The sequence below is a fragment of the Cricetulus griseus genome, chromosome 4, assembly GCF_003668045.3.
Source record: "Cricetulus griseus strain 17A/GY chromosome 4, alternate assembly CriGri-PICRH-1.0, whole genome shotgun sequence".
Classification (NCBI taxonomy): Eukaryota; Metazoa; Chordata; class Mammalia; order Rodentia; family Cricetidae; genus Cricetulus; species Cricetulus griseus.
This window is the reverse complement of record NC_048597.1, coordinates 228,234,679-228,258,431: the sequence shown is the minus strand read 5'-3', so window position 1 is coordinate 228,258,431 and position 23,753 is coordinate 228,234,679. Positions and strand designations below refer to the sequence as shown.

The following is a 23,753-nucleotide window of genomic DNA, read 5'->3' as shown; positions in this document are numbered from 1 at the left end:
TTGGATTTTTCTGGTAAACAAGCTTTTGTTTATTTTCTGTTGAAAATGTGTTCAATTAGTTAATTAGACTTCAGTAAGCTGGTGGGGGAAGGACACAGTTATTGAAAGCCAAAAAAAGGCATGAAACAGACAACAATACATTTTATTAATTCTTTGAGAATGTCAAACAACGTGTTTGATCATATTCACCCCCCCTCCCCCGTTTTCAGCTTTTGTCTCCTCTCTCTCTGTCTCTCAAGTCCCACAAAATCCAATTTGTGCTGTCTGTGTACCCAAGGGGGTGGGATAATCCACTGGAGGGTGGTGGCCTCCCACCCATGGGGAGGTGAGAGATGAGACTGTTCAGCCATGGTGAATACACAGGACTCATCTGCCAGGGCGGTGACTCGCCGAGGCCCGCTGGTGGTGAGGTGAGGTGAGGAGAGGATGGAATTGCTGTTACTTCAGGTGCCATGGTGATGGGTGGTCGTGGTGGGGTTGGAACCCAGGGTGAGCTGCATGGTGGAGGTGACTGTTAGGATTGTAGACCTGGCCTAACCTCAGTCAGCAGGGATGTCTGACCCATTCTGTCCCCTCGGCCATCAGGGGGCTCTGATGTCTCTAGCCTAAGACCTGGTGACCTCGTGGAGCCTCAGAGGCTCTGGCTGGCCTCTGTTCTCGTGGGTTAGGTGCTCCAGAGGCTGTAGCTGGGTTGGCTGAAGTGAGTAGGGATGGTGGGCTTGAGCACAGGTCTTGCTTTCAGCTCCCTGGAGACAGCCCCAGGCTCCTGTTGAAGGACACAGGCCTCGTCAGCTCCGCCAGCCGACCGTGTCTGCCCTCTGGTGGCCACTCACGTGTAGCACCAAAGTCTACAACGTGCTCTCACGGAGGAGCTTCCTCCATACTGTTTCCACTTAGTTTGTCTCCTTATGTATATTCAGGCGCAGGTCAAATGCAGGGTTTCTCTAAGCTTCTGACCCTCCGGCTGCAGCCACCAGAGATGCACGCCTCCGTCCTGCCGTCCCCTCCTGTCCCGTATAGACACGTGACTCCCAAGGTTGTGGTTCTTAGGGGTTCCTTTCCCCACTGTATTTCTGTGCCCCCTTTTTTGGGGGTGGGGACTTCAGAGATGCAGCCAGTGATCTCCAGTGATGTCACTGTGATGTGCAGTCCTGTTCCTTTGTGGGGGGTGGGCAACCAGGCAAGCAATGGCAGCACATAGCACGAGCATGTCGGTCACGTGCACAGGCAGCGAGGGACTCTGCTTGGCTTGGTCTTGTAAATCCATTATTCTGAAAAGCCATATTTGCAGTTGGTGCCTGGATCAACCCAGTCCCTGTGCACCCGAGACAAGTGGCCTGCTTGCAAGCTGTGTCCTGGATTCTGACACTGTTGCAGTTGAACAGTGGTCACTGTTTCTTCCTGCCCCTTGTTACAGTAACAGCCAGTGCAGGGCGGGTGCTTGTGTTCCTTTCATTTCAGAGTCATGCTGCTGGCTGCTGATTTCCAAATGGAAAAGGGCTGTGGAAAGAAGAGTGACAGGGCCCAGGTTGCCTGGGTCAACTAGAGCCTTCCCCAGGTCATACACAGCGTCTCTCTTGTCAGAAGTCATTTCCAGTAGCATGGCATGTGACTGGGGCTGCTGCCATGCTCTCTCAGAGTGGCAGGCTCACCAATGGTCAGCAAGGGGGAGGGGGCTCCAAAACCCAAAGGGACTCATTCAGTATTGGAGCCAGTGCAATAACTTCTCTTTTAATATTTATTTATTTGGTTTTTCAAGACAGGGTTTCTCAGTGTAGCTTTGTGACCAGGCTGGCCATGAACTCACAGAGATCCGCCTGCCTCTGCCTCCTGGGTGCTTGGGTTAAAGGTGTGCGCCACCACTACCTGGCTGTTTGTTGTGTGTTTCTGTATTTATTGTGTTTCTGTATTTATTTTCATTTGTATGTATGTGCATCCCTGTTTGTCTGTGCACCACCCTGCATGTGGTGGCCTGCATAGGCCAACGAGAGCACCGGATCTCACAGGAGTGGAGTGGCAGGCAGCTGTGTGGTGCTGGGAACCACACCCAGGTTTAAGAGCGGCAAGTGTTGTGAACACTGAGCCATCTCTCCAGCCCTTCCCTTTCTTTGGAAGGAAGTTCCTCTTATGCTCCACGCCCGTCTCTTGAGGTCACTGCTCACCAGGTCCAGTTAGCAGAGTGTGATCAACATGAGATGGATTGGTGGTCATTGACATTCAGGGTCCCTCTGGATGGGCACAGCAGGAGACCTGACACAGAGGCAACCATGGTGCTCACTGTCAGTGTCTCCACTTCATCTCTGGCCTGGAAGGCCGGGCCCCTCGGAGCCCTTCAGGCCGCTGCCTTCTGCACCAAGGCTTGTCCTCCAGGCCCCATTCTGCAGGGTAGCTCAGAGGGTGACAGGAAGGCTGCGCTCTGGAACACCTCAACATTCCCAGCTGTCTCAGCTCTCAGGCCAGCGTTCCTCCACCCAGGCAGCACCTTAGAGTTCTGGGTCCTTGGAACAATTCTGTCAAGGATGTCCCCAGACCACTTGGGGATCCCCTGGTGGCCCTGCAGACCTGAAAGTTCATAATTCTACTGTGTGGGCCAAATGAGCCTGGCTCCGTGCCCCCACCCTGTGTCACCCGGCAGCTGGCTGCAGTGTACACTCTGGGCTGTGTGAGGCTCTGGGTTCCAAGCACTCTGACCTTAGGAGCCCGGAGTCCTGTTTGAGGTGGCCTGCCAAGCTGGCCCCTTGTGTCTCAGTCCCTGGCGTGGAGGGAGGGCGTCCCTAAGTGTGGGGTGCATTAGCTGTTGATGCCTGCTCGGTTGGTGTCTGGGGAGGCGTTTCTCAGGCTGGCCCATTTCTTATTCATACAGCCTTGGGGTCCCATCTTGAAGTCCATGGTCTGTGTGATAGCTCACTAAGCACAAGCCCTGGGGTTTGTCTCTTGTTCCTTTTCAAAAGCCATTTCAAAGTCACCAAGATTCGCCTCCTCCTCCTGAGTTAGGGCGGCCTGTGAGCTGCCCAAACTTCCTAGTTCCTCATTCTCCCTCTCTCCCTCTCCCTCTCTCCCCCCCTCTCTCCCTCTCTCCCTCCCTCCCTCCTCTCTCTCTTCTCTCTCTCTCTCTCTCTCTCTCTCTCTCTCTCTCTCATTTTGGTCTTTGAAGTTTCTTGATTTTTCCTCCTCCTCCTTTCTTTTTTTTCTTTTCTTTTTGTCAGCTCGGCCATGAATCTATTTAACATAAAATAATCCAGTAGGAGGACAATTAGAATATTTTACCTGCCATCTGCCAGAAGTGGGTGAAGGGACTTTGTCGTAGCCACCCTCTTCATCTACACGGCGAGGCTGAGCACCACACAGTGTTTACAGAGCGTTTCTATACTTAGTTTATTGTGTGTATGTATTGGAAGTTCTCAGATGTGGGTTCAAAGAGAGGCATTGAAACCGATTTTGGGGGAATAAGAAGTGTTATCAATGCCACGGGCAGACAGACAGACAGACAGACAGACAGACAGACAGACAACAAATAGTATGGTGGGGCTTTGAGGAGAGGACAGAGTGAGGGTGTCTTCTTATCCCTTTCTGAGGATGGGGAAGGTTTGGCAACACAACCCTGCAGACCTGTTCTCTGGTTTCCAGGCAGAAGGCAGGGAAGGGGGTTGGAGTTGGGATGTGTGGCTACCATACCCTCTCTGAGGTAAACTCTCTGACACCCTTTCACTAGAGTGGGGGGCTGTGTTATCTGTGAGAGGAAGGGGCGCTGGCTGCAGGGGCTGTGGGCTGAGCAGCTGCTGGTTCCGACACTGCATTCTTTGTCATGTGTGTGTGAGCTCAAGAGGCCCACTTCAGGGATGGCACGTGGGTAGGCAGGCGTGAAAACAACTAGTCCATTTTACCTTTTCACTCTGCTTTGTAATGGCTTTTTTCAAATGCAGTTGTACCTCAGTCAAGGAAAACATATCTTCCTCCTTGTTATTGTTCATTTATATGTTCCATTTGTTCATTTTTTTTTCCTTTTTGAAAAGAACTTGGCTATTTTATATGCATGGTGTTTGCCTGTATATATGCATGTGTACCGTGTGCATGCAGTGCTTGAGGAGGCCAGAAGAGGGAGCCAGATCCCCTGGAGCTGGACTTGGTGACAGCTGTGAGCTGCTATGTGGATGCTGGGAATTGAACCTGGGTCCTCTGGAGGAGCAGCCAGTGTTCTTAACCATGGAGTCACCTCTCCAGCCCCCTTTCCTCCTTTTTAATGTTAACGCTTATTTAAAATGTAAAGATAATGGGAAACCAATATCACGATATTGTGAGACCCACGCTAACTTTCTATAGGTGGGAGGTGAGGTCACTGGAGTGGCTTACCTTCTGTGTGACTCTTCACAGGATGCTGGCGACAGTCCCTCTGGGTCATGGCTTTAAGGGTGCACAGCAGTAAAATGGTCTCAGTTTCTAGGGGCACTTTCCTCCACAGACACCAGTGGATTATAAAATGGAGAAACACTGTAAATCCCAGCAACTAGCTTTGGGAACAGAAAGCCAACCTGAGATTTGAGCGTAGGAGATGTTTGATTTTTTTTTTTTGAAAATTAGCCTTTTAATTCAAGGTTATTGCTGATTTTTATGCAGTTACAGGAATTCTGCAGACACTGGGTGCCTCCCTCCCAGTGACACCCGCAGGGGTCGCCCCCCAGGATGCTGACCTGGAGAAGTCCCAGGAAAGCAGCCTCTGTGCTTCTCAGGTCCTCCAGATCCCTGCTCCCATGTTTGTCTTCCCTGCTGCTTGTGCCCTGTGTCCCACAGCTGCTAGGCTCTTCCCTGTGTGCTCTGTGTGCGTGGCTGGACATCAGTAGTTGGCTCCCCCGCTTGTTTTTTGAAGTGGCGTCCATGGCACAGTCGCACCACAGTATATCAAACCACTAGCAATTTGACAGACATCTGAGTCTTTTCCAGTTTTGAGAATTACAGATAAAATAGCTAGACATCGGCTTCTTTGTAAACCCTTTCTCAGGGTAAATGTTCAGGGGAAACATTGTAATTCAAGTTTTAATTCTTTCTGGTTGTTATTATTTTTGCAGTGTTGTGGGGGTTGCACCCACTATCCTTGCATGCCAGGCAAAGCGCCCACCACTGTGCTGCACCCTCAGGCTTTGGCTTCTGACGTGGAGTTTTTCATACAGCCAGACTGGCCGTGAACTCATGACAGGCCTGTGACTGCCTGGACCTGTGTGCTGCAGTACACACTCTTGGATTTTAAAGACACCAAGCTGGTTTACAGCGTGGTTGCCCGATTCACACCCCTCTGCCGAGGTGTGAGTCATGTGGCTTGTCACCACCCCAGTTGGTTCTGCTGCTCCCTCTGGCTTCTATTTTAGCTGTTCTGATAGGCACACAGCATTGTCTCATTTGGGGGTTAATTTGCATCTCCCTGATTTTCGTGGTACTGAGTTTGACAGCTGTCTCTCCTCTTTGGTACAGTGTCTCTGTGCCTTCAATATTAGATCAGCCATTCACAGCCCCAGACAGTGAAACTTCCCCTCATGGTTGTTCTCCAGACAGTTTGTAGTTTGTTTATGTTTGAGCCGGTGTGGTCCGTTTGAGTTACCTGTTTGTACATGGTGTTGGATTGAGGTTGAGGTTCACCTGTGGTTTTCTTGGTGACTGTCTGGTGTCCCCAGCTGACTGAGACACTGAGTCTCCCTGTGGGTTTGTGACATTGGTTGGATCCATCTTGTGGGGCTGTTTGTGGCTGGCTTTCTGTCCGGCCGTGAACATCAGTTCTCCCGTAGTGAGATCTTATCTCTTGAAGCCGTGTTGTGTAGTCTCACACACAGCCCCAGCCTCTCTGACCCTCACTCTAGTCTGTTATTTCCGTACCCTCTGGTCAAAGTGAGACTGTGATGCATGCGTTCTTCTGTGCCGCAGAAGTGGGCCTTGAAGCCCAGCACTGTGATTGTGGATTTGTCTTTGTTTTACTTTTAAAAAATTTTCTGGGGTTTTGCTTTACATTGTTTGCAGCTCTCTAACTGGGGATTCACATATGGGGTTGGTGTGTGTGTGTGTGCATGTTATACGTGTGTGTGTGTGTGTGTGTGTGTGTGTGTGTGTGTGTGTGTAAGCAGTATGTGTATATATGTCTGTGTATATGATGTATGTATATGTATATTTTTGCTGAACTGACTACTATAGTTCCTCTTGGTCTCTATCAGGTTTGGTTTTGTTCTGAGGTCTCTGCAATCAATACAGACATCACTGCTTTCCATTTACTACTGCTGTTACATAACGTTTCAGCTTTCACAGCCCATCTACCAGTCCCACTAAATTTTTATGTGAGTTTCTTGTAGGCAGCTTAGAGTTGGGTCATACTTTTTTTTAATTCTACTCTTCCAGCCTCTGTCTTTTAATTGCTGTATTTATGTCATTTATGTTTAATGTAATTATTAAAATATCTGATCATGTGTGTGGCAATTGACTTTTGTTTTCTGTTTGTCTTAAGTTCTTTTGTTTCCTTTTTACTACCTTCTTAAGAGTTTGTTGAGCATGCAATTCCATTTTGACCTTTTTTCCTGTGGTGTTACTAAATTCTCCTCTTGTGTAGACTTTGTTTTTGTAATTGCTCCAAGGTTTTTATGCAAACATATCAAAGTCCATTAGTGTCATTTACTAGTCCAAGTGGGGTATAGAAAATTCCTCCCTCTTTATTTTTATATAATTGTCCAAATGTAATTTTATAATTGTTGCCTTAACCATCAAGCACAATTAGAAGATATAGTGGACGTTCACTCACCTGTGCATTTGCTCTCCTGCCTACACTGCAGGCTTCCTCATCTCGGCCTTCGCTTCCTCTTTAGAGTTTTGCACTTTCACCATCTTTGAGGGTAATTTGTTAGTGACCAGTTTGCCAGTTTTGTAGATAACAAATTTCTGAGCACTGGCAGTTTCAGAGGAGTGAGCGTGTTACTCAGTGGCGGTCAGCAAGGATGGAAAAGATGGAGGAATGACTCCACACTGGGCAAACACTTCAGACTTGGAGCACGCGGTGTGGCACAATGTGGGATGGAAGGAGCACTGGGAACCGAGGAGTTAGTTCTCAGTGGTGGACGCCTTCCAAAGGGACTCATCGCAGACTTTAGGGGCCGGCGAGATGGCCCAGGGGGGACAGGAGCTTGTGGCCAAGACGAACCTGAGTTAGATCCCAGAACCCACGGCAGGCAGGCAGGCGGAGGGAGAGAGCCAGCTCCCGAAAGCCGCCCTCCCTCTTCCTCAGGTGCTGCGGCGGGCGGGCGCCTGCCTGTGCCTGCCTGAGCCCGCACTAATAACACCGCGGTTGTTTAAAGCCAGTGTCCCCACTAAGAAGATGAGCGCTTCGAGGCAGCCTGACGTGACGCATGCTTCCCCCTTGCAGGCGATCACACTCTTAACGGAATTAATCCGGGAGAACTTCAGGAGCAGCAAGCTCAAGCAGTGTCTCCTGCCCACCCTCGGACAGCTCATCTACCTCGTGGCCACGCAGGTGAGGCTGGCCGTGAGCTCCGACCCCCGTAACCGCCCACAGACAGCCGCCCCTGGCCTCTCCCCTTAGCGCATACCTCGGGGCCTTGGGATACTATCTGTCCACTTCTGGGGACGGAATCTTCTGCCGTCCTCACGTCCTTCCTGTGGTCCCCCCGTCCCGCTGCCCATCCGCCCCCCCCCCACGCGCCCTTAGCTTGGGAGACCCTCACGTTTAAAGTGGAGGCACTGCCGTGCTCAGAGCACTCGTCGGCGGCTGGTGTCTCCAGTCCTCCAGGCGGGAGATGTCGCTGTCCCACTGTCAGAGCCCCGCCCCCGCTTAAATGAGACGCTGCTTTGTGCAGAGGTTAGTGTGACTGTGGGAACTTTTGACGGCGGGACGATGAAGTGCAGTTGAGGTCAGCAGGGCGCACTTGCCGTTCATCAGTGTTGTAGAGACCATGACTGAATGGACCCTGACAGATGTGGGCTGTCCTGGGTCACACTTGTGAACTTCAGATATCCAGACAGGCTTCCTCTCGCTGTACTCTTAAAGTTTCTGCTCCTCAACTTTCCTGTCTCAAGCCCGCCTTGCCCGCCTAAGTCCCGGCACCCGTGCCCCTCACCTGCGCATTTTCTTCCATGACGCCTGCGTTTCTCTCTCAAGAGGACCTAGCCAGCCTTCCCTGGCTCCCCAGTGGCCTGGGCCCCCTCCTGCCCCTTGCCCTCCTGGACTTCCTTTGAAACACTCATCTCTATGTTGACTGATTTGTTTCTTTAGTATATTATATGTTTCTGTCTCTGTCCTTTCTTCAGCACTGTCTCGTCACCCCTGCATGGCTGTCTGGAAGCCTCAGGTCTAAGCACATGTTAGCTAAACGTCCTGTTGAGGGTTGGGGATATAGCCTAGCGTGTGTGGGACTCTGGGATCAACCCCAGGACATAAATGAATCAGTAAGTGAGTACATGAGCAAAGAAATGCATATATTGTATGCAGGCCCCCGGGGTGGGCAGGGAAGGAGTGGAGGCTGGAGAGATGTGGGGATGAAAGACCTCGGCCCACACAGTGCCTCACCCTAAGGGCAAGGAGAGCGAGCCAGGAAGGAGCCGTAATGTCTCTGAGCAGAGGCGGCATCCCCGGGGCTGAGCGCTTTGAAGGTCTAAGAGAAAGGACTGAAGAGAATCTACTGGGTGGTGACGAGAAGAAGGTCACTGGGAACCTGGGTCTGGGGAGATGGAGAATGCCAGCGGGGCGTGGTGGCCCCGAGATCCCAGTGTGGGAGACAGGCTCCCCAGAGCAAGCTGGCTCAGTGAGCCCTGGGTTCAAGTGAGAGGCTGCCTCAGTGTCGAAGGTTCAGACTCAAGAAAGATGGTGACGCCAACCTCTGGCTGTCACACCTGTATGCGTGTGAACACAGACACACACCACACACTGTACACACCACAGAGTGGGTGGTGACTCAACACTGGTTATGCGTTTTTCCCTGGAGTGGGGTGCAGAGTGAGGTGGAGCCGGCTGAGGAGACTGAGAAGCCAGCAGAAGTGGTTGTCTGGGGATGAACTGGGAGGAGGCGGCTCCTCCTGGCGCCCAGCTGGGCTTGGAGCATACTGTGTAGCTGGGGATGTCCTCAGAGGTCTGCTCCTCTGGAGAGGGAGACAGTGAACCTACCGAGGAGGAAAGGAGAGAAGACATTGTGTCTAGGATGAGAAGGTTGTTGGTTACCCATGGGCCTGGAGAAGGCAGGATGACAATGAAGCCCTGATCCCAAGTAGAAGGAGTGGGGCCGGGGTCTGTCCCTCAGGACACGGGGGAGCTTCCCAGCCTGTGTGGAGGAGTGGGGGGCTGTCCCTCAGGACACGGGGGTGCTTCCCAGCCTGTGTGGAGGAGTGGGGGGCTGTCCCTCAGGACACGGGGGAGCGTCCCAGCCTGTGTGGAGGAGTGGGGGGCTGTCCCTCAGGACACGGGGGAGCTTCCCAGCCTGTGTGGAGGAGTGGGGGGCTGTCCCTCAGGACACGGGGGAGCGTCCCAGCCTGTGTGGAGGAGTGGGGGGCTGTCCCTCAGGACACGGGGGAGCTTCCCAGCCTGTGTGGAGGAGTGGGGGGCTGTCCCTCAGGACACGGGGGAGCTTCCCAGCCTGTGTGGAGGAGTGGGGGGCTGTCCCTCAGGACACGGGGGAGCTTCCCAGCCTGTGTGGAGGAGTGGGGGGCTGTCCCTCAGGACACGGGGGAGCGTCCCAGCCTGTGTGGAGGAGTGGGGGGCTGTCCCTCAGGACACGGGGGAGCTTCCCAGCCTGTGTGGAGGAGTGGGGGGCTGTCCCTCAGGACACGGGGGAGCTTCCCAGCCTGTGTGGAGGAGTGGGGGGCTGTCCCTCAGGACACGGGGGAGCTTCCCAGCCTGTGTGGAGGAGTGGGGGGCTGTCCCTCAGGACACGGGGGAGCTTCCCAGCCTGTGTGGAGGAGTGGGGGGCTGTCCCTCAGGACACGGGGGAGCGTCCCAGCCTGTGTGGAGGAGTGGGGGGCTGTCCCTCAGGACACGGGGGAGCTTCCCAGCCTGTGTGGAGGAGTGGGGGGCTGTCCCTCAGGACACGGGGGAGCTTCCCAGCCTGTGTGGAGGAGTGGGGGGCTGTCCCTCAGGACACGGGGTGAGCTTCCCAGCCTGTGTGGAGGAGTGGGGGGCTGTCCCTCAGGACACGGGGGAGCTTCCCAGCCTGTGTGGAGGAGTGGGGGGCTGTCCCTCAGGACACGGGGGAGCGTCCCAGCCTGTGTGGAGGAGTGGGGGGCTGTCCCTCAGGACACGGGGGAGCTTCCCAGCCTGTGTGGAGGAGTGGGGGGCTGTCCCTCAGGACACGGGGGAGCTTCCCAGCCTGTGTGGAGGAGTGGGGGGCTGTCCCTCAGGACACGGGGGAGCTTCCCAGCCTGTGTGGAGGAGTGGGGGGCTGTCCCTCAGGACACGGGGGAGCGTCCCAGCCTGTGTGGAGGAGTGGGGGGCTGTCCCTCAGGACACGGGGGAGCTTCCCAGCCTGTGTGGAGGAGTGGGGGGCTGTCCCTCAGGACACGGGGGAGCTTCCCAGCCTGTGTGGAGGAGTGGGGGGCTGTCCCTCAGGACACGGGGGAGCTTCCCAGCCTGTGTGGAGGAGTGGGGGGCTGTCCCTCAGGACACGGGGGAGCTTCCCAGCCTGTGTGGAGGAGTGGGGGGCTGTCCCTCAGGACACGGGGGAGCTTCCCAGCCTGTGTGGAGGAGTGGGGGGCTGTCCCTCAGGACACGGGGGAGCTTCCCAGCCTGTGTGGAGGAGTGGGGGGCTGTCCCTCAGGACACGGGGGAGCTTCCCAGCCTGTGTGGAGGAGTGGGGGGCTGTCCCTCAGGACACGGGGGAGCTTCCCAGCCTGTGTGGAGGAGTGGGGGGCTGTCCCTCAGGACACGGGGGAGCTTCCCAGCCTGTGTGGAGGAGTGGGGGGCTGTCCCTCAGGACACGGGGGAGCTTCCCAGCCTGTGTGGAGGAGTGGGGGGCTGTCCCTCAGGACACGGGGGAGCTTCCCAGCCTGTGTGGAGGAGTGGGGGGCTGTCCCTCAGGACACGGGGGAGCGTCCCAGCCTGTGTGGAGGAGTGGGGGGCTGTCCCTCAGGACACGGGGGAGCTTCCCAGCCTGTGTGGAGGAGTGGGGGGCTGTCCCTCAGGACACGGGGGAGCTTCCCAGCCTGTGTGGAGGAGTGGGGGGCTGTCCCTCAGGACACTGGGCATTGTGTAAAGCGGTGCTTCCCATTGTGTGTGACAGGTACACAGTGGACGTGATTATTTCTTTCTCACAGATTCCCTGAGGAGGGTACAAAGTGGCAGGAGGGTCACAGGTTAGGTATAGAAAGAGAGATGGTCAGAGAAGCAGACAGACAAGGGAGTGAGTGGGTCAAGGTGCCCAGGGTTACTCATGGACTCTGTGACCTGCAGTGTCACCTTCTCCAGGAACCCTGCTGCTTGAGCTCAGGCCTGGAGAAAGCAAGTGACTGCCTGCCTGCAGCCTTGGGATCCCCAGTAAGGGCAGAAGTATGGCCAGAAAGTGAAGGCATTTCAGGCTGTTGGTGGGAGTGGAGAATTACAGTCCCAGTGTTGAAAGCCGCTGGGGGGGGGGTCCATGGAAGGTGGGACAGGGCGGGGGCAGATGGACTGAGGTCACCAACCCCTCTGTTGTCACTTCCCAGCACATGTTTTCCTCTCTCTGCTTTTCTCTGCTCCTTGTCTGTTTAAGGGTTGTACAGGGTGAGTGGCCCGGCCTAGTCCATAGAGGCTGTGAGAGCCTGGACTTCACTGTAATCACTCCCGTAGGGGCGATCGTTCTTCACTTTTACCTCACTCCAGATAACGGAGGATGCTGGGGGGGGGGCAGCCGGCTGTGCGAGGGTCTGCACAGCCCCCTATGCAAGACAAGAAGCAGACATTTTGTGTGCACATGGCAGTAAGAGGCCCCGGTCAGGAGTAGGTGGTGATGTCAGAGGAACGCTTCGGATGTGTGCTTGGACGCTCCAGCTCCAATGTCACTGTTTTTCCTCACCTTGTTTTTTTTTTTTTTTTTTTTTTTAGGAAGAAAAGAAGCAGCACTCCAGGGACTACTGGGCTGTCCCCTTGGCTGCGTACACTGTGCTTATGAGGTGCCTCAGGGAAGGGGTAAGCAGCCTTTGTTGTCCTCTGTAGACGCAGCAACTGCAGTCGCCCTCCAGGCGAGGAGCCAGGAGTGAGGAGTGTAGCCACAGCAGTGTGCTTGCTTGTCACTGAGTGCTGCTCCTGAACCTAAATAATCCCGACAAGCTGGCATCCTTGTTCCTTAAGTACCCTGTTTAAAAGATGATGGGAAAGCCAGGTATGGTGGCGCACGCCTTTAATCCCAGCACTCGGGAGGCGGAGGCAGGTGGATCTCTGTGAGTTCAAAGCCAGCATGGTCTACAGAGTGAGTTCCAGGATAGGCTCCAAAGCCACACAGAGAAACCCTGTCTTGAAGAACAACAACAACAAAAAGAATGAAAAAGACAAATCAGGATGAATGTTTCCTTCCAGTGTCCCATGGAGGGCGGTTCCAGCACTGGCACTCCCTAGCGGTTGGTGTCTTGGCCAGTGTTCTATTGCTGTGAAGAGACACCATGACCACTTTTTTTTTTTTTTAAGATTTATTTATTTATTATGTGTACAGTCTTCTGCCTGCACACCAGCAGAGGGCACCAGATCTCATTACAAATGGTTGTGAGCCACCATGTGGTTGCGGGATTTGAACTCAGGACCTCTGGAAGAACAGCCAGTGCTCTTAACCTCTGACCCATCTCTCCAGCCCGACCATGGCAACATTTAATTGGTGCTAGATTACAAGTTTCAGAGGTTTGAGAAGCATGGCAATCTGCAGGAAGACAGTGCTGGAGAAGGAGCTGAGAGTCATACATCTTGTCCTCAGGCAACAGAAAGAGACACTGGGTGTGGCTTGAGTACCTGAAACCTCAAAGTCTGCCCCTAGTAACACACTTCCTCCAAGAAGGCCACGCCCACTCCACAAGGCCACATCCACTCCAACAAGGCCACGCCCACTCCACAAGGCCACACCCACTCCAACAAGGCCACGCCCACTCCAACAGTACCATTCCCTGGTAACCAGGCATTCAGATCCTTGAGTCTGTAGGCTCTTAGTCTGTAGAGTCATGTGACGTGACGGTGCATGTGACATGGGTGTGACGCACCCTCCTTTATCAGTACCGTGATAATGGGGTCCTCAGCTGCAGCCAGGACCCGTGCTTGGTTTTATCACTGAAGGCCTTAAGCTAGGACCCTTGGGGAACACAGGTGGAGACAGGGACAGTCCTGTGGACACACTAGCCTCACCTCTTGGGGAGACAAGATGAAACATGAGAGAGTACATATCACAAGGACGTAAGGGACAAAGAAGCTGGTGTGAGACCTCAGGCCACAGGGCCCTCTGCCAACAGTGAGCAGGCCTTGGGATGTCCTATCTTTATTTTTAAACTCAACATTGTTGCCTCCTGGAAGGTGTGTCTTTCCCAGACATTTCTCACTGTCTAATTGCTGAGGTGGGAACAATACCCAAATCGAGAGTGGTGAGTATTTAAGTACTTCACAGAGCAGATGAGATATAAAAGTTTTCAGGAACAGTAGATACTGTAGACACCTGGGTGTCACAGGTCACTGGGGAGGACTCTGTGGCTGAGAGAGTGGGTGTGGGCACCACAGGTCACTGGGGAGGACTCTGTGGCTGAGAGAGTGGGTGTGGGCATCACAGGTCACTGGGGAGGACTCTGTGGCTGAGAGTGGGTGTGGGTGTCACAGGTCACTGGGGAGGACTCTGGCTGTGAGAGAGTGGGTGTGGACGTCACAGGTCACGGGGGAGGACTCTGGCTGAGAGAGAGTGGGTGTGGGCATCACAGGTCACTGGGGAGGACTCTGTGGCTGAGAGAGTGGGTGTGGCAATGGCACTTAGCGCTAACCCTGATTTCTGCACGTTGTCCTCTGACCTCGGCACATATCCTGTGGTACATGCACACCATCCCCCAAACAAGTAAATGTAAGAAAAAATTAAGTCCTGTGGTACTGACAGGAGCGTGGGCTCCCAGGGGCAGCTTGTCTCCAAAGACCCGCAACCCCAGCATCTTTTAGTCTTTGGTTAACTCCGTCATCAGTTAACACCCACTTGACTCTACAGGATCTCCTTCCTTCAGTTGAGACTTAGTAGTCCATTCTCTGTGCCTTGACGGGCATCTGGGTCTTCCCCTCACATGGTGGTTTGAATAGCAACGGACTTGTGTTTGGATACTTGGCCTACAGGGACTGGTACTTGTAGGAGGAAGTGTGTCCCTGGGGGGGGGTAGGCTCATAAGCTCACACTTCCTGCTGCCTGCTCTCAGCTCCTGCTCCAGCGCCGTGTCTGCCTGTAGGCTGCCATGTCCCGCCATGATGATAATGGACTCAACCTCTGAAACTTTAAGCCACACCCAATTAATTGGTTTCCTTTATAAAAGTTGCCATAGTTATGGTATCTTTCCACATCAATAGGAACCCTAACAAAGTCACCTTATAATTGTAAAACTGACCTGTCTTTGTGCAATTATGCAGAAAGTGCTATTGCAAAGCCAAAGCCTCTGTCTGTTTACTGATCTAGAGGCAGTGGGGCCTGGGAGAGCGGAGCCTGAAAATGCGGTGGAATAAAGTTTCTCGCACCAGGCAGCCTTAGTCAGAGCATCAGACAGTTTTCACGCTGAGGGTTGGGAAGAGTCACCCGAGTAAAGTGAGCAGTCACAAGGACAAGCCACGTGAGACAAATGCATGTTTTCCCACAGAGGCACATAAACAAATAACAATAGCCAACTGAAATGAATCATCTAAGTGAACTCACTCCTATCCGCTACACCTGGGAGGTGACAGAAGCTCATTCCAAGAACAGCTCTGTGGTTTTGATGAAGCTGAGGTCACGAGACTTGTTTTCTTGCAGTTTCCTCACGAGCACTCAGAATTCTTCTCACACAACTTCATCCTTGGACTGTGTTCCGACACCTATCCAATACTCCATCTAGATAAACAGATGTGTTGCTGGTAGAAGGGCCCTGTGGGTATGAGCCTTCCTCTGTCCTGCAGTGCAAGCATCTGTCTCAGCTCTTGGTAAAAAATGCTTCATTCCCCGCAGGACATCCTCAACTGAGGCGTCATGGTGGGCGGGCCATAGCAGTTCCGAGCTGTGTCCTCTGTGTTTCTGTTGTTGAGTGAGGGCTACCTGGTTTCTGGAAACCTCCCCTCTTCCCTATTCACAAGAGTTCTTCTAGAGGAAGATCTCATTTTAAATAACAAGGAAAACTTTTACTGGTATCTTTATAGCTTTCGTTTGTGTATTGTCAAATGTTCAGTGAAACAAAAGTCTCTCAACAAATCCCAGTTATGTTTTTTCCTCATTATGAGTTTCCAGTATGAGTTCTTCCTAATGTGTGAAGTTGAGAGCTACAGAGGGTTACATTTGTAAGGTTCTCACCATTGTAACCCTCAGAAGAGCAACAAGGTGACAGCTCTGACTGAAGGATTCCTCACATTTATTAAATTCATAATTTTCTTAAAAAAAACTTTGTTTCCTGAAAAGCTAAGCCATCTGGCTATAGAGTTTTCCATATTTATTACATTAATCAAATGAATTTTAGAATGGTTTCATACCTACTGAGGGCTGAGCATGCTCTGAATAGTCTGTGACACTCTAGCTTTTGAAGGATCTCTCTTCTGTGTGAGTTCTCAGAAATGCATTGCGGGGAGAGCCTGCCGAAGGGTTTCCCACATTTAGCATTTTGGCTTTATTCCAAACTAAGTTCTTCTGTGCTTTGCTCTGTTACTCACCTTTGTTGCTATGATAAAATCCCTGGCTACTGCAGCCTGAGGGAGGAAGGGTGTGTTTTGGCTTGTGGTTTCAGGGTCCATAGTCCCCCAAAGCAGGGAAGGCATGCTGGCAGGCAGTTGCACAGTGGTGGGAACTTGTGGCTGGGACTCCTCAATTCTTCACTTCTCAGTGCATCAGGAAGCAGAGAAAGGAGATGGCAACTTCCTTTCCTTCCATTCTTTTTCTTTTTAAACTTTGTATTCATCCTAAGATCTTAGATCGTGGTATGGTGTCACCCACACGAGCAGTGGGACTTCTCTCCTTAGTTAATTGTCTCCGGAAATGCTCTCACAGGATTGTTCAAGGGCATATCTCCTAGGTGATTCTAAACCCAGTTAAGTGAAAATTGATGATCATATTTTCTTAGGGTTGAATTACCCTAGAAACCTTTCTACATATTTTTTTTTTTGAGACAGGGTTTATCTGTGTAGCTTTGGAGCCTATCCTGGCACTCGCTTTGGAGACCAGGCTGGCCTCGAACTCACAGAGATTTGCCTGCCTCTGCCTTCTGAGTGCTGGGATTAAAGGCGTGCGCCACCAAACCCACCCAGCACATTTGTTGTTTTTAAAGAGTTTTTCTCCAGCATTCTTTTCCATGTGGTCCCTAGCATGGGAGTTCCAGCCACAGCATTTTTAAGATTCAGTGCATTTAAAAATTCATTTCCAGCGGCTGGAGAGATGGCTCAGAGGTTAAGAGCACTTGACTGCTCTTCCAGAGGTCCTGAGTTCAATTTCCAGCAACCACATGGTGGCTCACAACCATCTATAAGATCTGCTGCCCTCTTCTGGTGTGCAGATATACATGGAAGCAGAATGTTGTATACATAATAAATAAGTAAAATCTTTAAAAAAATAAATAAAAATTTATTTCCAGTATGAGTTCTCTGAAGACTTGTAAGGAGGGAGCTCCAGCTGAAACTCTTCCCATGTGCTGCCCGTCCATGTTCTCTTATAAGCATTATCTGTGGGATGAATCCCACTGGACATCTTCCCACATTTGCTACACCTGGAGGTTTCATTCCACTGTGAGTCTGTTCATGTTTTAAGTAAGGGCTGGATACTTGCTACAAATATCTCTGCTTTTATTACTCTCACAGGATTTCTCTGCTGCATCAGTTTTCTGATATTCAATGGGATGAAAACTGGCAGTGAAAGGTCCTCCACATGCATTGGAGCACAGGGCTTTCCTGCAGCATAATGCCTGTCTGTGCACTAAGGAACGCACCACTCACACAGGCCTTCCCCACTACTGTGTTTTTTACTTTTTGAGCAGTACTGATTTGTGATGTTCCACCAAAGATGGCTGTAATAACACAGTCTCATACCCATTGTAAAAGCCATGTTGTTTTTAAAAAATTTTAAACTATTTTTAAGTGTATGTGGTGTGTGCAGTGCTCAAGGAGGCCAGAAGAGCAAAGAGCATTGTATTCCCTGGATCTGGAGTTACAGGCAGTTGTGAGTTGCTCAGTGTGGATGCTGGGAACAAAACTGGGTTTCTCTGCAAAAGAAAAACCTGCCCATCCCCTCTGAGCCATCTCTCTACCCCTATCCAGAGTCTGAGATATCACATTATCTTTGGATTTTTTGCTGGAGTCTCCACCCCCCCCCCCACAGGGTTTCTCTGTGTAGCTCTGGCTGTCCTGGCACTCGCTCTGTAGACCAGGCTGGGCTCAAACTCACAGAGATCCACCTGCCTCTGCCTCCTGAGTGCTGGGTTTAATGGTGTGCACCACCATTGCCTGAGCATTAGTTATCCCCAGTGGTTCTGTGGAAACCGCAAGCACGTTTCTCTCTCTGAAGAAGACCCTTTGCTTGGCAAAATGGCACTTTTTGAATCTTCCTGCTCTTTGTTCATTCTCTAGGAGGAACGCGTTGTCAATCACATGGCTGCGAAGATCATTGAGAATGTTTGCACCACGTTTTCTGCCCAGGCGCAGGGCTTCATCACTGGGGAGGTCGGGCCTGTCCTGTGGCACCTGTTCAGACACTCCACCGTGGACTCCCTGAGGATAACAGCCATGTCGGTAAGCAAAGCATCTCTGCGGGATGTTTGGGGGCGGGGGGGGGGGGTTTGGGTGCACAGGCACCGCGTTTGAAGAGATGTGTCTGAGTGAGGTGGATTCAGTGGAAAAGGTAGAAACGTTGGGGAGTAAACAGCTCAAGATGTTTACTAAAGCAGAATTCTTCAAATGGGCCTGGAAGAGTTTGGGACTTTGTGGGATGAGACATTCATTACTAGTTAAAGTACCTGGAGCTGAGTGTGGGTGTCTTTGACAGCCAGTGGGTCCCAAATGTCTGACTTTATGGCTCTAAAACAAGTGACAAAGCAGCAGGGTTTGTGCCCTTTCTGTTGAGCAGAGCCATGTGGCATCTGCAGGGGTGGGGTGCCTGGTTGCCCTGTCCCGCCCCCCCCCCCGCCCCAGTCTGTGATGGATCTACGCTCCTGTTCCCACAGGCCCTGTGCAGAATCACACGCCAGTCTCCTGCGGCCTTCCAGAGCGTCATTGAGAAGGTGGGGCTCAATGCCGTCATCAGCTCCCTGGCCTCGTCCATCTGCAAAGTGCAGCAATACATGCTGACGCTGTTCGCGGCCATGCTGTCCTGTGGGGTCCATCTGCAGCGGCTCATCCAAGAAAAGGTCTGACTCTGCTCAACTTTGCTGGAAGAACCAGTCTTCCTCCCACAGTGGTGCATTCCATATGAAATGTCATCCATGCAGGTTCAGGTGTCACCCCAAGGGGGCCTTTTGGCCTTTGCCAGACCTTTCACATACCACGGAACACTCGCAGGTGGCTGCTGCCATCTTGCTTCAGTGAGGAGAAAGGGCAGAGCTCACGAGGCTTCTCCATGCTGCTGTTTCCACTCTGTGGCCTTGCAGCCCGGCCTCTCCCCTTGTGCTCTGTCCTTCCTAGCTGGAGGGCCCCCCCTCCCTCTGTTCCCTCTGACCATGTCCATTCATAACTCGCCCATGTCACCTCTTGAGTCCTCTTCCCTGTTGTGATTTCATCTCCGCTGGGCCTCTTGATGACCTTGATCTGATTCCCTGTAGTTCCCGTCTGCATGGTAGCTATGACTGGGTCTCTGTACAGCCTTTCTCCTCCTGTCACTTCTTGTCCTGATGAAAAGTGATGTATGCTATCATCACCTCCATGACTGTGGCATGCTGGGAACGCAGACACTTATGCCTGCTCATGCCTGCTACCTCAGAGCCCACAGGAGCATGCTGTGTCTGCTGAGTGATTTGACCCTAATGTTTCAGAAACCTGTGTACAGCGAGTGTACAGCCAGGTGTCAACACTTAAGAAAAGACCACGTTTGTAAGATAATGAGTCAAAGGGTGGCGTGTTCTTGGTTGTGCAGTGTTTCCCAGCTGTAAATGGAGTTCTTAACTGGTCTAGATAATAAAAAGCCGGAGTCAGATATAGAGGGAAATGCTGAGAGATCAGAGAGAAGGGGCAAGCCATAGCACACCCCACCTCCTAAGTAACTCAGCAGACAAGAGAGCGTCTTCTTGTTTCTTCCTGCTTATATCCTGTTTCTGCCCAACTACCTCACTTTCTGTCTGTCTGTACAGACCTCCAGACCTCTATGGTTGGCTGGTGGCAAGTTCCATTCTCTGACCCCCAGACAGGCTTTATTTGTACAAGCAAGACACCATCACAGCCAGCTTCTTGAAAAGAATGTTCCTGTAGTATTCTCTACACCTACCTGGGCCAGGGATGGGGAAGCACACTTTAAAATCCGAGTCATCATTCGTCCATCCGTCCGTCCGTCCGTCCTGCCATCCATCCATCTGTCCATCCGTCCTGCCATCCATCCATCTACCCATCCATCCGTCCATCCATCCATCCATCCATCCATCCACCCATCCATCCATCCATCCATCTGTCCGTCCGTCCATCCATCCATCCACCCATCCATCCCTCTGTGCTGGGAGTGGAGCCGTTTGCTTTCACTGCTGGGCCTGCCCTCTGCCACTGCAGCACCCGCCACTCTCAGTTCAGAGTTTTGTAAATCTCAATGGTGGATGTTGAACAGGGCCATTGAAACCCACTGTTGGCTGTGGTCCTACTGTATTAAATGCTGTCTATTGTTTTTTTATGTTTAAAGTTAGAATTTTTACATTAAAAACATACTTGCATGGTACCTTAGCTTCTGTCGCTGTGATAAAATTGTCTGACAAACATGCTTAGGGAAAAGGGTAAGGTTTATTTTAGCTCACAGTCAAGGTTACGAAGCTGGTAGCAGCCACTCACGTCATCCACAGCCGGGAAGCAGAGAGTGATAACTGCTCAGCTCCTTCCTTCATCAGTACAGACAGGATCCAGGCCAGGGGTTGGCTCCACCCACAGTGGGCGGGCCCTTCCAAGCCTTCCTGTCTCCCAGAGCAGAGCAAAGCATGCTTGGCCTTCACTCCTGTTTGATGTTCAGATGGCTATGGCTGCAAGCAAGTGTTGTTCAGGAGTCTGTGTGTCTAGAATTGCTATTCAGTTCTCCAAGTTACTAAATGCAATGATCATTTTATAGAAATAGTCACTCTTGATAACTTTATTGTGAGAGTTGTGGTCAGAGAGGCTGAGGGTTTTAACAGAATTATTTTTTAAACTCTCACTACACTGTTGTATAATATTTTTAAAAGTCAGGCAAATGAGATACATTAATTGTTTCATGCCATGTAACTATGTTTCCATGTCTGTTAAATGAATGAATAGATAACATTTGCTCACTTTTAATTATATTGGCCCTTTCTCCCACCCAAGTACCAACCAGGTCCCACTCTGCCCAGCCTCTGAGATCAGATGAATTCAAAGTATTGTGGCTGAGGCAGGGCCTGGCCTTTCTTTCTTTTCTGTACACACACTAAGGGGGCACCTGGATTTGAACTGGGGATGTCTCGATCTGCAGTCAAATTCCCTACCACTGAGCTATACCCCCTCTGCAGATCCTCATAGCATGCTCTGACAGCAAGGCTGGGGAAGGGGGTCCCAGCTGGAAAAGGGGGACCCAGCTAGAGAAGGGGGGCCCAGCAGGGGAAGAGTTCGTTATTGTAGAGTTGAATGAACACCCCAGCTTTCCACAGCTCTTCATTAGCACTGCTTTGTCAGGGGATCATGTTGGGGTGCTCTGTCATGATCAGATGAGGTCTAGGGCCCCACAGTCCCTTTGCTAATGGAACCGGGTGTGTTTTTCATGGTGTTTGACAGAAACAGAGTAGCGACAGTTGAGTAGTTTTGTGTGTTGCAGGATAGGCCCTGTTCCTTTGGCTTTGCATGGACATGCTTGGTTACTTGTGTCTGTGTGCATGTATTATATGTACATTTGTGTTTGGTGTGCTCACTTGTGCGTGCACAGTTGGAGATATTTTGTAGCAGTTTTCTGGGATTTGAAGCTTCCATCCTAGAGACAGGCTGATTCAGAAACTAAACAACACACAAGTCTCAGGAAGTCCCTGAAACTGACCAAACTCACACAGCTTCTCCATCCCCAAGGTTATATGAGCAGTAAGGATGGCTGAGGAGAGGAAACCTTCCAGTCTGTTGAGCAGCCTGCCCATCATGCAATGATGTCATTTCTTCTAAGTCTATATCTAGACTGGGCAGGCTTTTTGGTGATGCAGTGGCCCTTGAGTTACCCACTCTCCTGTGAGTAACTCTTCACTCGTGCTCCCATAGGGAACCCCAGGAAACTCATTGCTTCTCCAAGTGTGGCTTTGGTCTGCCCTCACTGTCCTGTTTGGGGTAAGCAGATGTTTGAAGAGACAGGAAGGCCTTATTAGGTTTTGAGGCAGAGTCTCTTACTGCAGTGTAAGAGTTTACTGAAGTATTTGCAGTTTTGGCTTGGTCAGCTGACTGGCCAGCATGTTCCCAGAATCCTCTTGTCTGTTTCGAGACTCCCTAGCTCTGTGGTTTTAGGTGTAGGCTGCAAGGTCTGGGTTTTACATGGGGTGTGGGAGCTAGTTCTCGTGTTTGTTCAGCAAGTGTTCTACCCAGAGAGCCATCTCCCGGGATCCTTAGTTATTTTCTTATGATAAACTTTTAAGTAAAATTGCCAAGTTACTCTTGCAGTTGAAAGCTCTTTTCTGTCCCACTTGGTCTCGCTGGACCAGTTTCTCTTCCACCCACTGGTCCCCACAGCTGTTTATAAAATAATCACTTAGAGGCTTAATCACTTAATTAATATTAATTACAAACTGTTTGTCCTATTCACTTAGGCTTATTACCAACTAGCCCTTACAACTTAAATTAGCCCATTTCTGTTATTCTATATTTTACCACGAGGCTTGTGGCTTGTTACCTCATATCGTGCTTCCTTGGTGGCTGCTAGTGTCTCCAAGTGACTTCTTTCTCCCTATATCTCTGCTTGGATTTTCCACCTGGCTATATTCTGCCCTACCATAGCCCAAAACAGCTTTATTCACCAACCGATGAAGGCAACACTTATCAGTAGTTACAGATAGGAGGACAGAAGGACCTCCCACATCACACTCATTTTTAAAAGGCCCTTTTCCTAAGTAGTTTATTTTTGATAGCGTGGGTTAGAAATAGCTGCAGTGCTGCTGAGAGGCCCAGTGGTGGTAGGTGCCAGGAGCACCATGCCTCAGGGCTGTGCTGAGTTCATGGTCAAAGCCCCTTTCTTCCTTCCCTTTGGTCTGTTTTTCTGCCTCAGCCCAGACACATAGTAGTCCCATGGTGAATTCCTGTTTTCTTCTCTTGGCACGCTCCATCTCTATGACGTCGGTGAGCCACGGAAGTTAGTTTCAGAGTGTTAGCAGCTGTGGCTCTTTAGACGTTTTGCCCAGAAATCACACAGGTCGCAAAGTCCGCTTTGCCCTCTCACATTAACACACAGGCAGAAGGTTGCCCATCAGAACTTAGAGAAGAAGGGTCCTCAAGGCTGGCATCCAGCCTCGGAGAACCTTGGCATGCTGTGTAGTTGTTACTGAGACACACCACGACTGCAGAAACAAAACCATCCTCTCAGAAAGACTCGCTGGAGCCAGCTGTGACGAGGAACTGAACTTGGGCACCAAGAGTAGCCACAGTGATGGATGCTCAGAGGCGTGCGTGTCTGACAGAAAGCTGCACACATGAATTTGGTAGAATAGTTCAGAATTCCGTTCCCGTGTGTACCTGTCACCATTAGTCACACACACAACTAATATGAGATTCAAGTACATTCCTTTCCCTCTGCATTATCACAAGGTTAAAAAAAAAATCCTGACACCACCTCACTGTTGAACTCAGTAACAACTTAGGTCGTTTTTACATGTATTTGTGTGTGTGCATGCCTATAGTTATATCTGTGTATGAGACTGCACACCTCAGCTTGCATGGAGAGGTCATCATACAACTTGCAGGAGTCCAGTCTCTACTTCCGCCATGTGGTTCCCGGGGATCAAATCGTCAGCATCAGCTGCAAGCCTGTTTACCCGTTAGTCCTTTGATAGCCGTCAGGGTCACAGTTTCCTCACTGCCTTACACGTGACTCTTCAATAGACATTTGAAGTAGGTGGGATCTAACCAAGGCTGCTGCCCCAGGTTCCTTGGTCTGCTTACTCTTGGCTCTTAGGTTTGCTACGTCTTTTTCCATCTCCATAATGGATTTTTGAGCACAGGGTTCAGAGTTCTGTGGACTTTGCCCCACCGGGGTTTTGCTGGTTGGATGTAGCAAACACCTTAAGAGCAGGGCATCTTTTGGCACATGTTGTGTGCGTTTCTCGTACCGTGTGTGTGTACAGGTTTGGATTCTTGGGGGAGGGTAAACTCCACCAGGGAGTGGATTGCTCCCGGGAGAAGAGACAACTGTCACTCACCTGCCTGTTTTCTCATGTGTGGAGCAGTAATGGCTCGGGGCGCTTTTAGCATCATCCTATCCAAG

At 51.3% G+C, this 23,753-nt stretch overlaps 1 protein-coding gene across 8 annotated transcripts in view; it reads left to right on the top strand.

Annotated features, from left to right (window-relative positions):
• The window catches only part of Ulk4 (unc-51 like kinase 4), a 271,374-nt gene that overhangs the window by 34,853 nt on the left and 212,768 nt on the right, over window positions 1-23,753 (top strand). For 7 of the 8 annotated variants that reach the window (XM_027415412.2, XM_027415413.2, XM_035444068.1 and 4 more), the window contains 4 exons: window positions 7,391-7,498; window positions 12,050-12,133; window positions 17,738-17,899; window positions 18,331-18,513. In XM_027415412.2, the coding sequence (XP_027271213.1) occupies window positions 7,391-7,498; window positions 12,050-12,133; window positions 17,738-17,899; window positions 18,331-18,513 (537 nt within the window). The remainder of the gene's footprint in view (window positions 1-7,390; window positions 7,499-12,049; window positions 12,134-17,737; window positions 17,900-18,330; window positions 18,514-23,753) is intronic. The other variant, XM_027415417.2, reaches the window with a different exon arrangement.